The following is a 16,460-nucleotide window of genomic DNA, read 5'->3' as shown; positions in this document are numbered from 1 at the left end:
TCCTTTACCTCTGTATATGGCCATCTGTATATCTTCCTTGGAGAAATGTCTATTCAGGTCTTTTGCCCATTTTTCCATGGGGTTGTTGGCTTTTTTGCTATTGGGTTGTATAAATTGCTTGTATATTTTAGAGATTAAGCCCTTGTCCATTGCATCATTTGAAACTATTTTTCTCCCATTCTGTAAGTTGTCTTTTTGTTTTCTTTTTGGTTTTCTTTGCTGGGCAAAAGCTTGTCAATTTGATTAGGTCCCAATTGGTTTATTTTTTCTTTTACTTCTATTGCTTTGGGAGACTGACCTGATGATGTGATTCCCAGGTATTTGATCAGGTGGTCAGGTGTATTCCCAGGTATTTGATTTTTCGGGGTGCAATTTTAAAAGTATTGTATTTCTGTATTCCCTTTCTAATATTTCATTGTTAGTATACAGAAATGCAACTGATTTCTGAATGTTCATCTTATATCCTGCTACTTTGCTGAATTTGTTAATCACTTCATGTAGTTTTTGGGTTGAGTCCTTAGGGTTTTCTATATATAGTATCATGTCCTCTGTATACAGTGACAGTTCTACCTCTTCTCTTCCTATTTGGATGCCTTTTATTTCTTTTGTTTGATTGCTGTGGCTAGGATTTCAAAGTACTATGTTGAATAACAGTGGTGAGAGTGGGCATCCTTGTCTTGTTTCAGATTTTAGTTGGGAAGGCTTTCAGCTTTTCTCCATTGAATATTATATTTGCTGTGGGTTTGTCATAAATAGCTTTTATTATGTTAAAGTATGTTCCCTCTATACCCACTTTAGTAAGAGTTTTGATCAGGAATGGATGTTGGACTTTGTCAAATGCTTTTTTCTGCATCTATTGAGATGATCGTGTGGTTTTTGACTTTTCCTTTGTTAACGTGGTGTATGACGTTGATTTGCATATGTTGAAACATCCTTATGAACCTGGGATGAATCCCACCTGGTCGTGGTGTATGATCTTTTTTATATGTTGTAGGATTCGGATGGCTAAAGTTTTGTTGAGAATTTTTGTGTCTATATTTATCAAAGATATTGGCCTATAGTTTTCTTTTTTGGTGGTATTGCTGTCTGGTTTTGGAATTAGGCTGATGGTGGCATCATAGAATATCTTTGGGAGTGTTCCTCCTTCTTCAACCTTTTGAAAGAGTTTAAGGAGGATGGGTATAAGTTCCTCTTTGTATGTTTGTTAGAATTCACCTGTGAAGCCATCTGGTCCTGGACTTTTATTTGTAGGGAGTGTTTTTATGACATACTCAATTTCATTTCTAGTGATCAGTCTGTTCAGTTGATCTATTTCTTCTTGATTCAATTTTGGCAGGCTGTAAGTCTCTAGAAAGTTGTCCATTTCTTCTTGTTGTCAAATTTGTTAGCATACAATTGTTCACAGTATTTGCTCATGGTTTTTTGTATTTCTGTGGTATCCGTTGTGACTTCTCCTTTTTCATTTCTTATTTTGTTTATTTGGGTTTTTCCTCTCCTCTTCTTGGTGAGTCTAGCCAGAGGTTTGTCAATTTTGTTTACCTTTTCAAAGAACCAGCTCTTAGTTTTATTAAGTTTTTTGTTGTTTTTTGAATCTATTTTATTGATTTCTTTTTTGATCTTTATGTGTTCCTTCCTCCTGCTGATTTTATGTTTTGTTTGTTCTACTTTTTCTAATTCATTTAGCTGGTGGGTTAAGTTGTGGATTTGAGATTTTTCTTCTTTTTTGAGGAAGGCCTGTATTGCTATGAACTTACCTCTGAGAATTGCTTTTGTGGCATCCCATAGATTTTAAGTGGTTGTGTCTTCATCATCATTTGCCTCGAGGTATTTTTAAATTTCCTTCTTGATTTCCTCATTGACCCATTGGTTTTTTAGTAGCATGTTGTTTAGTCTCCATGTAGTAAGTTTTTTCTCATTTCTTTTCCTGTGGTTGATTTCTAGTTTCATGCCATTGTGGTCAGAGAAGATACCTGAAATAATTTCTATACTCTTAAATTTGTTAAGGTTAGCTTTGTGCCCCAGGATATCATCAATTCTTGAGAATGTTCCATGTGCACTTGAGAAGAATGTATATTTTGATTTTTTTTTTTTTTGGATGTAATGTCCTGAAAATGTTGATTAAGTCTAACTTTTCTATTGTGTCCTTTAGGATCTCTGCTGTCTTACTGATTTTTTGTCTAGAGGGTCTCCCCATTGATATAAGTGGGGTGTTAAAGTCTCCTATTCTGATTGTATTCCCATCAATTTCTCCTTTTATGTCTGTTAGCATTTGTTGTAGGTATCTGGATGCTCCTATATGAGGGGCATATATATTGATGATTGTAATATCTTCTTCTTGAATGGATCCTTTTATCATTAAATAGTGTCCTTCTTTGTCTTTCTTTATGGCCTTAGTCTTAAAGTCTATTTTGTCTGATATGAGTATTGCAACTCCTGCTTTCCTGTCTTGTCCACTGGCATGAAATATCTTTTCCCACTCCTTCACTTTCAATCTATGTGTCCTTTGCCCTAAGGTGAGTTTCTTGTAGACAGCAGATTGAAGGTTTTTGCTTTTTTATCCAATCTGCCACTGTGTCTTTTGATTGGAGCATTCCGTCCAGTGACATTTAAGGTGATGATTATTAATAGATATGTATTTATTGCCATTTTAAACCTTGTTTTCCAGTTGATTCTAAGTTTCTCTTCTTTTTTTGGTTGGATGGTTTCCATTTATTTTATGTTTGAGTACTTTTCAGTTTTTGTTCATGTAATGTTTGGTTTTGATTTGTGGTTGCCCTGTTTTTTAAGTACGTTAACCCCTTCCTATATCTACTTGCTTTAACCTGATAGTCATACAGGCTCAAACACATCACTAAAATAAAAAAAAGAATCTATATTTTCTTACTTTCCTTCCCCACATTGTATGATTTTTGATTTTTTTTTAAACATCTTCATGTTTAGATCTGTATGCTGGTTTATTTAACTGATTGCTTTCCAATTGTGGTTTCCTCCATCCTAATTCTTTTTTTTTTTTTTTTTTTTTTTAGTTTAGAGAAGCCCTTTCAGTATTTCTTTTAGAATGGGTTCGTATTGCTGTACTCTTTTAGCTTTTGTTTGTTAGAGAAATTCTTTAATTCCCCTTCTATTTGAAGTGATATTCTCGCTGGATAGAGTATCCTAGGTTGCAAAATTTTTCCTTTCAGCACTTTAAATATATCTTGCCACTCCCTTCTGGCCTGTAGTGTTTCAGTAGAGAAATCAGCTGATAGCCTTATTGGGGGGGGGGGGTTCTCTTATAATTAATGCTTTGCTTTTCTCTTGCTTCCTTTAGAATCCTCTCTTTAACTTTTGCCATTTTTATTATAATATGTCTTGGTGTGGGCCTGTTTGGGTTCAACTTGTTTGGGGCCTTCTGTGCTCCCTGTATCTTGCTATCAGTATTCATTAGATTTGAAAAGTTTTCAGCCATGATTTCTTCAAATATATTTTCAATCCCCTTTTCTTTTTCTTCTCCTTTGGAATTCCTAGTATTATGTGTAGATTGGCCCACTTTATATTATGCCATTGGTCTCTTATATTGCTTTCATGTTTTTTCATTTGATTTTCTATCTGCAGTCCTGTTTGGGTGATTTCCATTATTCTGTCTTCCACATCACTAATTCGTTCCTCTGCACTATTCATTCTGCTCTTTGTTGCCTTTAGCTCAGCTTGTATATCTGCAAATGAATTTTCTAGTTTTTCTTGGCTCCACCTTATATTTTCTAGTTCCTTTCTGAGGGAATCTGCATGGTTGTTCATATCCTCTCTTAATCCTTCAGTATTTTCACTATCTCCCTTTTGAAATCAAAGTTTGTCAGACTGCAGAGGTCTGTTTCATTGTTGATTGCTTTAGGTGTATTCTCTTGTTTCTTTAAGTGGGAATGGTTTCTGAGCTTCTTCATCTTGCTTGTGTTTTTCTTTTTCTGTGAGTTTGGGGAAGTCAAGCTGTAGTCTTGTCAGGCTACTTCTATGCAAGAATACCCCTTTGTATTTTTGAGGGGGTTACTATTTATTTTTGGTGTGGGATTTTGAATATTTGCTGTCTCTTTCTTTGGTGTGAGCGGGCTGTTATCCCCAGGATGCTCAGTGTGTTTTCAGGGAGAAGGAGGCAATGGGTAGGGCCAGCAGTCAGTGCCTGGTCGTTGGGCTCTCAACAGCAGCAAGTACCCACAGGAAGGTGGCACAGGATCTCCTAGGTGCAGGGCCCTGGGAAGTGGTAATGAGCTCTAGGCAGATCTGCAAGGTGCCAGAGCATTTGGCAGGAGCAGGGTGCGTGAGTTCCCAGGGGAGTGAGAGCAACAACAGCTTGTGTTTCATTGCAGTGCCCTCCTCTGAGGTGATTGGAACCACAGGTGGTGTCTGTCCAGGGGCCCCTAGTGGGAGCGGGCCATGACCATCTCTAGAGTCAGTGATAACTGTGGTAGTTTGCCCCTGCCACCTATAGGCCAGGCATGAAGCAACCTGTCTCACTTAGCCCACAGAAGAGGTGCCATACAGGCTGCTCCTAGTTGCATGATCCTGGGAAGTGACAGAGATCAGACGTGTGAGTACTGCCCAGAGTGTTTGGCAGTGGCAACAGCAGGGTGGGTGTGTTCCCAGGGGTGCAAGAGCACCAACAGGTGGTGGTGTTTGGTCACAATTCCCTTCTCTGTGGTGCCTTTGAGGTGAATGGGGCTACAAGTGGTGTCTGTTCATGGACCCCTAGTGGTGGCGAGCCACTCCCACCTCTGGAGCCAGAGATAACTGTGGTGATTTGCCCCTGCCTCCTGTGGACCATGCCAGAAGCACCTCGCCTGTTTAGTCCCCACAGGAGGTGTTGAATAAGCTGCTCCTAGTTGCAGGTTCCTGGGAAGGGACAGTGATCAAGTGTCTGGGCACTGCCCTGAGTGTTTGGCAGTGTCAGCAACAGGGCGCGTATGTTCCCAGGGGAGTGAGAGCAACAACAGGTGGTGTTCGGTCACAATGTCCTTCTCTGAGGTGGATGGGGCTGCAAGTGATTTTTGTTCAGGTTTCCCTAGTGGCAGTATGCCATGCCCACCTCTGGAATCAGGGATAACCATGGCAGTTTGCCCCCACTGCTTGCAGATCATGCAAGAGGCACCCTGTCCCACTTAGCCCATGCAGGAGGTGCCGCACCAGCTGCTCTTAGTTTTAGGGTCTTGGGAAAGGACAGTGATCAAGTGTCTGGGCGCTGCCCAGAGCATTTGGCAGTGGCAGCTGCAGGCCAGGTATGTTCCCAGGGGAGTGAGAGCAACAGCATGGTGCTTGGTTGCAGTGCCCTCTTTTTTTCTTTTTTGCCAACCCCTGTGGTGACTGGGGTCACAGGTGGAGTGCACTCACAGGCCATCAGTGGTGGCAAACCACGCCTCCCTCTGGCCTCTGAGACAACTGCCACGGTCTGTCCCTGCCACCTGTAGCGCATGCAAGAGGCACCACGTCACACTTAGCCCCCTGATGCCCTTCGCCCACACAAGAGATGCCTGGCCACCAGCAGCTTGCACAGGAAGTGCCCAGTTTCCCCTAAAGGAGCAAGAGGCTTTTGCCACCCAGAGCCTGCGCCAGAGCTGCCCCACCCTCTGAGAGCCCGCAGGCATGCAGATGCTCAGGTGCAGGGAGTTTCCTAAGGCGTCCGCCTCTCCTCCTCTCACCCTCCCCAACAATGGCGCGCTGCCTCTCCTGCGGGTCTGGACCTTTTCCCAGGTTTCCTCTGCTGTGGCGTTCCCCTCCCCTACCCGTGGCGCACTGCTCCTTAGCCCCTCAGGCTGTCCCCACAGAGCCAGCCCCAGTCCTCTCCCCAGGACTGACCTCCGGAGCCTAAGTCTCATTGCCCAGACCCTGCCCAAGCATCTCAGGCTGCGGTGTCTGGGCCAGTGGCGCAGATGATCTGTGCAGCTCTCACTCTGCTTGGCTGTTCTCAGTGCAGCTGCTGTGCTTTTCTTGGCGAGTTTGAGGTCCCACCGACTCAGCTGATCTTTCTGTCAGTTAGGTGGCTTCCCAGGGTGTGGGTTCCCTTTCTCCTTCACCGATCCCTCTCGGGACTGCTAGTCCCGTCCTGATTCCTTTTCTCTCTTTCTTTTGTTCTACCCAGTTAATGTCAAGAATTTCTTGCCCTCTTTGGAGGTTTAAGTTCTTCTGCCAGCATTCAGTTAATGTTCTGTGCGAGTCGTTTTACATGTAGATGTGGTTTTTTTTTTTTTTTTTGATGTGTTTGTGGGAGAAGGTGAGTGCGACCTCTCACTCCTCTGCCATCTTGCTCTGCCCCCTCCTCACTTTCTAATACACTGTACTTGATGGTGTTTTTTTTTTTTGCTTTTTTATGGCCACACTTGTGGTATATGGAAGTTCCCAGGCTAGGGGTCGATCTGGAGCTGCAGTTGCCAGCCTACACCACAGCCACAGAAATGTGGGATCCAAGCTGCGTCTGCAACCTACACCACAGCTCATGGCAACACGGGATCCTTAACTCACTAAGCAAGGCTAGGGATTGAACCTGTTTCTTCATGGATACTAGTCGGGTTCATTACCACTGAGCCACAGTGAGAACTCCCTATTTATTGTGCTTATTGCTTAACTGAATGTCTCCTACCATCAGAATGTAAGTGTCATAGGATGAGGAATTTTGTCAGAGTTTCTCCCTGGTGTAACCCAAGTACCTAGAAAAAGGTCAAGCACTGCAGGTCTTGCACAGAGTGAGTGTTAAGCACTCGATAAAAATTTTATTGCATGAATTAGTGAGTAAATGTATGCTTACTCTGAGCAGAAATTGTGCTAAAGAAAGGTTTTACATTCACTATCACTTCTAGCCACACAATAATCTTGGAAGGTATACAGTCATTATAATTTACTAATTTAAAATTGTATTAACCATTATTGAACAGATAAGGAAACTAAAACCCAGAGAGGTTAAGTAACTCGTCCAAGGCCCACAGCTAGTGTAGTGGAGCTCAACTCCATTCGATGACACTTTATTTGGACATAGAGTCATTGCAGATTTAATTAGTTAATATGAGATCAAACTTGGAGTTCCCATCATGGCTCAGAGGTTAACGAACCCAACTAGTGTCCATGAGGATGCAGGTTCAATCCCTGGCCTTGCTTAGTGAGTTAAGGATCCCGTGTTGCCATGAGCTGTGGTGTAGGTTGCAGACGCAGCTTGGATCCCACATTTCTGTGGCTGTGGTGTAGGCTGGCAACTGCAGCTCCAGATCGACCCCTAGCCTGGGAACTTCCACATACCACAAGTGTGGCCATAAAAAAGCAAAAAAAAAAAAAAAAAAGCACCATCAAGTACCGTATATGTTCTTAATCATCCCTTGGGATCTGAGGGCTTCAGTCTCAGCCCTGTTCATTTATTCTGCCTCCTGAGAGATCTTCGCTCCCTTCTAATAAAGCAGTTCCCTTTTTCGTGATGAGGCTGTGTACATAGACACCATACCATCTCTTCACCTGCATTTGAGCTCTTCTTCAGTACCACACATGTCAAAGAGGGAAAACAGAGGTCTGTGTTGGTGAACTCAAGACGTCTGCGAGGCTGAAAGCAGGGTAAAATGATAACCAAAACTATTTTGTCATCTTTGAGTTAGTGAATTCTTGAGATGCTATGCAAGCTAATAAAACAATATCTATAAATTCCCTAAGCAGAGCTGGGAGGAGCCAGAAATACTCAGGCTGTAGGAGCCGAGCATCTAGATCTTCCTGCATATGACATCCCACTTACAGATGCAGGCCCTGGAGTTAGATTGTCTTGGTTTTAGGAGATTTATGGTGGAACCTGGGCCTGTCCCACCTGGTCTCTAGCAGAAATGCTGCTGCTTACAGGAAACATCAGCCTTCTCTAGCTGGATATTACCACTGTGTTAGGAGAATAGTGAACACTCCAGAAAATACCTTCTCAGTCATTGCTGTTCCTCAGCAGACGGTCACAGCAGGGGCCTGAGGCCTGAAGTGCAATTTCCCATCACCAGAAACAAGACTGACATCAGTAAGAGGATGGGAGAAGGAACCCCAAACCTCCCTCTCTGGGCTCTGGTCTGATCACCCCATTTTTTCTCCTCTGGTCATTTTTCTCTAAATACATGTTCCCTGCCTCCCACGGAGCACAGAACAGCTCTTAGAATAGTCCCTCTGCTTCTTTCCATTTCTACTCCTGAAATGACAGACTTTGCACATCCTCCAGGAATCTCTTACTTGGCATCTACGGGCCAGCCAGGGCGATGTCCTCTGAAAGAAACTGTCCCCCCCAGAATTGCATCCACCCCCCATGGCTCTGCCCACTGTGTCTTAAATTGGTTAAATACTACCATCTCCTGAGCATGGATGCAAAAAAGCAATGGAAGATACAGTTTTAAAGTTTAACCCCAGCCCACACCAGTTGTGAGACCCTGGGCAGGCAACCTGGTCTCTCTGTGAATGTGCTTTATTTGTAGGACAAGGACATTCATATGCATCATGCAGTGGTGGTTGAGTATTAGAATTGGCACATGTAAAGTGATTGGCAATCAGTAGGCCATTAATAAATAAATATAAGAGGTCTTTATGTTCTATATAATTTTTATTTATGTACTTTATATTCTATGTAATAAATATCAGAGGTCTTTATATTCTAAATCACTGTCTACTTTAACGCTTGATCTTATTTTAATAACCTGAGAATTTTAAAGTCCTGACAATCTGATGAATTTTTGGACTGAGATTATTTTTAACACAGCTTAAAATACTGGTAACCAGGGTTTTATTGCTAAAGGGTTTGTCTAACCTGATCTGGAGATGTATCACCAGACACCCTCTTCCAACGTAGATTCAAATGACTCCCAGAGTCAGGAATTTCCTTCATTCAGCTAACATTTTTTTTGTTGTTGATTTTTTTTTTGTTTGTTTTTTTGGGCTACACCTGCAGCACATGGAAGTTCCTAGGCTTGGGGGAGTTCTAATTGGAGCTACATCTGCCAGCCTATAGCTCACAACAATGCCAGATCCTTAACCCACTGAGTAAGGCCAGGGATTGAACCCACATCCTCATGGATAACTAGTCAGGTTCATAATTCACTGAGTCACAGCAGGAACTCCTAGCTAACTTTTTTTTTTTTTTTTTTTAATCTACCTTATGGTCTGGCCCTGTGCTAGCAACTCAAGATACTGAAGAGGTAAGATCTGGCTCCTGACTCCTTGGCAATGGGCAAGTTAGAAAAGGAAGGAAATCAGAGTTCCCATTGTGGCTCAGCAGTTTATGAACCCCACTAGAATCCATGAGGATGCGGGTTTGATTCCTGGCCTCACTCAGTGGGTTAAGGATCTGGCATTGCCATGAGCTGTGCTGTAGGTCGCAGATGGGGCTCAAATCCCGAGTTGCTATGGCTGTGATGTAGGCTGGTGGCTACACCTCTGATTGGACCCCTAGCCAGGGAACCTCCATATGCCATGGGTGCAGCCCTAAACAATGACAAGAAAAAGAAAAAAAAAAGGAAATCATCTCAATGTTTGGGCAGAGTAGAGGTTGAAATTTTATTCATTCCAACCCAGGGAACTCCTATAATGATGACTCTGTCATTACCAGCAGCCTTAGATCCACCTAGAATGGTGACAAGGAATCAGAGCCTTTAGGGTAATAGGGGGTCACAAGGGCAATGTCTAGCTCAGAAGTCTGTAGGTTTAGTTTCTGCATTCCCAGATTTAACACTGTGTCTGAGACAACACTGCTCTCCAGATCTCAGTTCTCAGCTGTTTCGGGAAGAAAATGGGAACCAATCTCCTTTCTGACAGGTTTAATGAGAAAACATTTAATCATAAAATACTTTGAGCTCCTTAGGAAAAAATGCCAGGGCTACACCAATTCATCGCCCCTCTGCCACATCACCAAGTTCAGTCTTAGCCATGTATACCTTGGAGGCAGAAATATAAGACAGAGAAATTAAACCAGAGGATCACTCATTTGGAACTGCAGAAGGCACAGAATTCAATGTATGTGTCACCACAGACCTGCAAGACTGCCATCATACTTGTCTGGGTGGCCCTGGCAAAGAACCTGCATTCCTGTGGTCACTGCCTTTGGCAGTGTGGTTGCTCCAGGTTCTTCACGTTGCTCGAGGCATGACCTGACAGTGCCTCCTTTTGTCCGTGAGCCAAATGCCACCCCCTGCTGCTCAGGGCTTCCCTCTTGGTTTTGCAAGACCCACTTTGTACCCAAGCGTGCAGTGTAGAAGTGCAGGGGAGTTAATGCCTCATGGAAATGTGAAAAGTCCCCACGGACCAGTCCTGGATGGGAGCTGGAGATAATGTCCTCCTCCGTTCCACCCCTGGATGGACTGGTGGGGATCCGGCAGCTTCACACATCCGCTCCTGCAGCACACAGCCATCCGCTCCTTAGTGTACTTGCTTCTCTTCACGCTGCCTCCTTTCCTGCCTCATTTCTCTCTGTCCTCCCTCCTGCTTCCCTGGGATTGCATTTGCCAATAAAGTATCACTCTATGAGCTTTTGCCTCAGGCTCTGTATTTTTAGCAAACATGGGTAAAGACAAAGAATATTATCACTGAAATTGACCTTACAGAGATTCTCTTTGAAGCCTTTCATTTTATAGAAGAGAAAAGTAAAACCTGATGGGGCAGAAATAAATTATTCAAACTACTTTCTTCAAGCTCTAGGTTCAGTACTCTTTAAGTAATATCTCACAACACGCCTACACATGCTTGCGTGTATGTATATATTGTGTATATATGTGTGTGTATATAACATATATACACATACATGCATATACACCCATATGCCTTATTTATAACCATGTACAATATATACAATCTTATTTGCCTTTTCCCCCCTCCTCAGAAATAGCAGACAAGATCTACAATCTCTTCAATGGCTATACCAGTGGGAAGGAGCAGCAGACCGCCTATAACACGCTTCTGGACCTGGGTTCCCCCACACTACATCGAGTCCTCTACCACTATAACCAGCACTACGAGAGTTTTGGAGAGTTCACCTGGCGCTGTGAGGATGAACTGGGCCCCAGGTAACCAGTAAGCGTCCTTGTCTCTTTTAAAGACCTCAGCTCTTTGACATTTTCTACCTCTTCTGCCATAATACTGCATTCATGAACTTGCAGATGTCCTGCGGGAGCTTAGGTGTCTGGAGAAGTCAGTCCTGTGCTTTTAGACAGCTCAGTTCATGCAGATTCGTTCCAGATAAGTGATGTTTAAGCAGCCAGGTCATGAATGCATTTCCTAAACTCTGAAAAAACCTTTGCCCTTGACCTGTTTCACCCTCTCTTTATCATGCTGCTGCAGCGCTCCTGAGGCTAAACTGTAGGGGCCAAAAGCTTAGTCTTGGGAAAGGTAATTAGGAATTTTATTAAAGAGGTTATCTGAAAACATTTATTGCATAAGAACTTTGCATATGTTTTATGCATTATACGTCTATATTTCAAGCTAAATTACACATGCTCTTGAAAGGCAGAGCAGGAGTAGCCAGTGACCCACTTTGACATCTAACTTGGCCAAAGTTAGGGTAATGTAGTGCTTGCCAACTGGCCCTGGCCCCAGGGCTGCAACTTCCTAAATACTCAATACCCCTGCTTTTACGTTATATAGCTCTGTGGAGTTCTTAAAAAGAGAGGAATGGGTAGGATGCGTAGAGATAATATCTTTCATTTGTTCCATTCGTCATGGCTGTATATTGCTGCTCTGAGAAGATCTCCCTGGAAATCTTGGGATTTTCAGATAGGCATAGTGAAGAGGTTTTTCGTGTGGTTCTTATATGTCCCCAAGTCATTTAGGAGTTCGTAAAGAAAAAAATAGGTCAAGGACTATGAGAACAGAACAAGAGAAAGAAGCGCAGAAAGAAGGGAAGGAAGGACGGAAGGGAGGGAGGGAAGGAGAGAAATAAGGAGAGGAAGGAAGAGAAAGCAAGAGAGGAAGAAGACAGATGAAGAAAACCAATACAAATAGAATCCTCTGGCCCTCCGAGAATTCTTGCTCTCCTGCCAACAGAGATGAACAAAGTATCACGCACGTCATCGCTTTCATCCGACCTCTGATCAAATCAGAGGGAAACTCCACCTCTTATGACCTGAAATTATAAACTTTCCTGGAAGACCAGTGTTCAGGACATCCCCATTCTATTTTCTTCCTTCTGAAGGAAGGAGAAAATTGAGGATTATACTCCTGAAATAAAATGACTTCAAGCGTCAGGCCAGGAAGAATCTTTCTGCACTGCATAAAGCATTTGCCAAAGTTTATAAAGGTTGGTAGTCCTCAGGCAAACAGACGCCATGTGGATGGGACCCAGGAGAAATATATAATGGACTTTTAATTTGTGCTGTCTCAATTTTGGTCAAAAGCACTCCCTGGCTTAGAAAGTAGAGCTCTGTTAGGAGATATCCTCTCTGCTCCATACCTCATATTACTCCTGCCCTTATTATTATGCATACCTCATAGCACGCCCTCTCTCCAACCCTCTCCCCAGTCCCCTCTGCTCCCTCCTCTTCCTTCCCCCTCCCTCCTTCCTTCTGACATTTATTGCGTGCATGTATATCATTCCTTGTCAGGAAATATAAATGTCACAATTGGAATAGCACTAACATTGCACATATCATCATGATTTTCCAAGGGAATTTGGTATCGCTTTAAACATTTCTTGGGAATTCCCTTGTGGCACAGCAGGTTGGGGATCCAGCATTGTCCCTGCAGCAGCTCGGGTCGCTGCAGTGGCACAGATTTGATCCCTGACCCAGGAACTTCCACATGCCGCGGGCATGGCCAATAAAATTTTCTGTCTTGTAACTTGAGTCAGAAAGGAAATTGGTTAATGAAGAAAGTGCACAGGGCCAAAAAAATGTGGATCTCACTGTCAAGTAAAGCCTGCTGCTGACCTTATATTCTCTTTTCAAAACTATCTTTCCAGAAGTCTCTTTCATGGATAATACTGGTTTTTCAAGGCTGTATATTAAGTGGGAGAATGTGTAGTTTCCTTAACTTGTGGAAATACAAGTTTTACCTCTCAGGGTTGTGCATCTCAGGGAGAACAACGAGAAACAAATCTCCTGCCTTGAGATGCATCGGCTCATTTTGGATTTAGAAGCAGGCAGAAAGGATTCCCTCACTTAAACCCAATTCCATGAAAATTCACGGAGGCCTCCAGATTGAGTTGAGGGTTTATATACTTTCAGAACGACATCAGTTGCGTTGCTCTTAAGAAGGACCAAGGCTCTAAGACAAGGGCAGACCCAAATTAAATTCTTTTTTGAATTGAGCAATGAAAGTAAACACAAAAACTCTACCGGCCAATTAAATCCATGTGTTTGAAAGGATGGCTGGGATGAGTTCTTTTATCCATTTCTTCAAGATGATGCAGACGCCACCCTGCAGTCTTCCTTTTCTCCTGCTTCATCTACCTCCCAAGAATGTGTCAGCAACTAATGCCATGCCCCAGGACAGAGTAAGAGGAAGGCCACCAAAGTGCCTGTTGGTGACGACTTTTGGAAAGCCTGCCTGCCCAAATGGCAGGGCCTGCTGGGCGGAGGAGAGACAGTCTGTAGAAGATGGGATCCAGTCGGCAGAGTGTTTGTTTGATTTTCTCTGACCTGCCGTTGAAGTTGGAGGAAATATGACTGGCCCTCTGATGACCTCACACCCCCTTGGCCCCTTGACCTTGCTGCTGCCGCTCAACACCTTGCCTCCAACGTCACCTCCGCCCATCATGCTTGCCCTCCTAGGAACGTGGTGAGCTCACGCCTTGTGATGCATTGCCAGGACGGAAGAGGGAAGACGAGGCATGAAAAGAATGTGCTTCTTATTCTTGAGAGCTCATTCTAAATGTGGTGCAGAAACTCCCAGTTTCTGGAAAGAATTGTTGATTGAATAAGCAAAGAGATGGTTCCCCACATGTAAAGTTTCTAGCAAGTTGATAAATACTGCAAGGGGTCCTTTTCATTGAGCTTTCCAGAAGAGATGTTACAGCCTTACCTGGATTTGTTGGAAAGAAGAGACTATTCCTTTGTGGGTCTCTGCTCATGTGGGCTTTTTTTTTTTTTTTTTTTAAGAGCCGCACCTGTGGCACATGGACATTCCCGGGCTAGGGGTTTTTATCAGAGCTACAGCCACAGCAATGCTAGATCCAAGCTGCATCCGTGATCTGCACCACAGCTCATGGCAACACCAGATCCCCAACCCACTGAGTGAAGCCAGGGATGAAACCTGCCCCTCATGGATACTAGTTGGGTTTTTAACCTGCTGATCTACAGTGGGTACTCTCATGTCGGCTTTTTGAAGAAGGGAAAGAACACAGCTGAGTGAGGGAACCCTGTTCTTCACTTAGCCTAAGTGTTCAGAGTCAAAGCCAAGGAGGGCTGAGAACTGGCTACTGGGTGGTTTTATCTCTAACACCGGAAGCAGATGTTAGAAAACATCAACTAATGTTACTAATCCACAAGGAACATCCACAAGTTACTGATACCTGGCAGCCCAAAATAAATGGCAAGGATGGCACAGCTGTTTACACAAGCAGTTTCTGGGGAACTAAGAGCCTTAGGTCTAGATACTTGACTGTTGAGAGGAAGATGTGACATGTGAGTGTCTGACAAAGCCAGACTGAGCCTCCTTATCATGAGTGGAGCTAAGCTATATAACCTTGTGTGTGGGTTCTACAGTCCTGAAAAGAGAACTGGCTATTGAGTGGTTCCATCTCCAACAGTGCAAGTGGCCAGGGAGGAGCCATGCAGCAGTGGAGCTAGATCGTGGTGACAACCCCCTTCCCCAAGCCATCTGCAGGGTCTCATACTCTATTCTTGGCCCAGTGGGCTCACTCCTTTCCAGTGTGTGTGAACCCTGCCTGCCTCTGTCCCTTTCTCTCTCAAGTGTCTGCAGCAGCTCAGGTGTCCTCTGACAGCTCCCCTTCCCACTCTTTGGATGGGGCTCCACGGTACTGGCCTCCTGACTTTCCACGGGAGGTTGCAGAACCAAGTAGAAGCAGGAGCGCCCCTGCAGGGTAATTAGGTGATGTGTGCCAAAGAATGACCCTATGGCAGTGGGTACTGAGGCCATCATTGTTCCTGCCCTTATTACACTATAATTACCTTCATACAGGCATAATTAGTTATATCTGATATCACCCGAAGTACAATATATTGGCTGCTTCTATTTCAGTTCAGAAATAGTCTTGAAAAGGGAACTGTCCAGTCAAATGTATTATTTGTCATTTAATGGTGATAAATTACTGGCTTAAGAGTAAATTGATTTGTCTTTTGAAACTGACAACTCTATGATTTTAAAATGGTATCAATTCCCACTAAAGTATTAACCATTTTCTCTTCTATTTTAACTTTTTTTTTTGGCCTTACCTGTGGCTTGCAGAAGTTCCCCAGCCAGGGACTGAACCCGAGCCACCGCTGTGATCTGCATCCTTAACCTCTAGGCCACCAGGGAACTTCCATTTCTCTTCTTTATTTGTCCTTATTGCACTTTGTTTCTCTGTTTCATTTTGATGTCCCACTTTGCTCAACCATCTTATGAATTAATTATCTCATCCCTTCATTTGCTTAACAAATATTTATGGAGGGCCCCCCTGTTCTAAGTGCCAACCGTGGAACAGTAAGCAAAACAGACTGGGCTCTGCCCTCTCGAAGTTGAAAGTCCCTCCCCATTTGCTCTTCCTGCCTTCTCTTCTTCCTAACTAAGCATCCTCTGTGCTTGATCCTTAGGAAAGCTGGCCTCATCCTGTCTCAGCTTGGGGATCTCAGCAGTTGGTGCAATGGACTCCTTCAGGAACCCAAGATAAGCTTGAGACGCAGCTCCCTCAAGTACCTGGGCTGCCGCTACAGTGAGATCAAGCCCTATGGACTTGACTGGTCAGAGCTCAGCCGGGACCTCAGGAAGACCTGCGAGGAGCAGACCCTGAGCATTCCGTACAATGGTTATGGGGACAGTAAAGACATCTAGCGCCACGATCCAGAGAGCGGCCGCCACAGGAGGAAGAGAGGAGGGGACCGTCTGGGTTGGTGTGCGCATTTTTAATATTTTTAATGGAACATTAAAACCTCCACAGGCAACATCGTAGCCAGGGAGAAGGTGATCCTTGATCCCTGCAGAATTTCTTTGGTATCATGTTCTCCATCTGCATGACCAGCTAGCCTTGCTAGCTAGGGCTTCACCAGTTTCTCTTTAGGGGGTTACTTTGGGGCTTGTTTTGCCGTTAATTTGTTTTGTTCATTTTTTTTTTTCCAAGAGGTTCATTAGAATGCTCAAGAGTTCTGCCATGCTTCTCATGAAAGGGCCATCAGGTTGGTGCACCTGTGCTGGGTTCTTGCATTACTTATAGCTGGAGACAGAGAGGAGGCCAGCAAGTTGTTACAGCGGCCCCAGGCCTCAGCCTCACATGTTCCTGGGGAGGCATCTCACGCTGGGAGCCTGAGCTCTGCTCTCAGAGAACAAGAACAAAGTCGGGAAGGTGGCCCCTA

At 44.0% G+C, this 16,460-nt stretch overlaps 1 protein-coding gene across 1 annotated transcript in view; it reads left to right on the top strand.

Annotated features, from left to right (window-relative positions):
- ASTN1 (astrotactin 1) overlaps window positions 1-16,082 on the top strand; it is a 316,035-nt gene extending 299,953 nt beyond the window's left edge. Inside the window, exons 22-23 of the mRNA XM_047753485.1 lie at window positions 10,838-11,021; window positions 15,705-16,082. Of these exons, the coding sequence (XP_047609441.1) occupies window positions 10,838-11,021; window positions 15,705-15,942 (422 nt within the window). The 3' untranslated portion in view covers window positions 15,943-16,082. The remainder of the gene's footprint in view (window positions 1-10,837; window positions 11,022-15,704) is intronic.
- The last annotated feature ends 378 nt before the right edge of the window (window positions 16,083-16,460 follow it).

The sequence above is a fragment of the Phacochoerus africanus genome, chromosome 11 (assembly GCF_016906955.1).
Source record: "Phacochoerus africanus isolate WHEZ1 chromosome 11, ROS_Pafr_v1, whole genome shotgun sequence".
In the NCBI taxonomy this organism is placed as follows: Eukaryota; Metazoa; Chordata; class Mammalia; order Artiodactyla; family Suidae; genus Phacochoerus; species Phacochoerus africanus.
The sequence above is the reverse complement of the archived record's forward strand: the minus strand, read 5'-3'. Positions and strand labels throughout refer to the sequence as shown.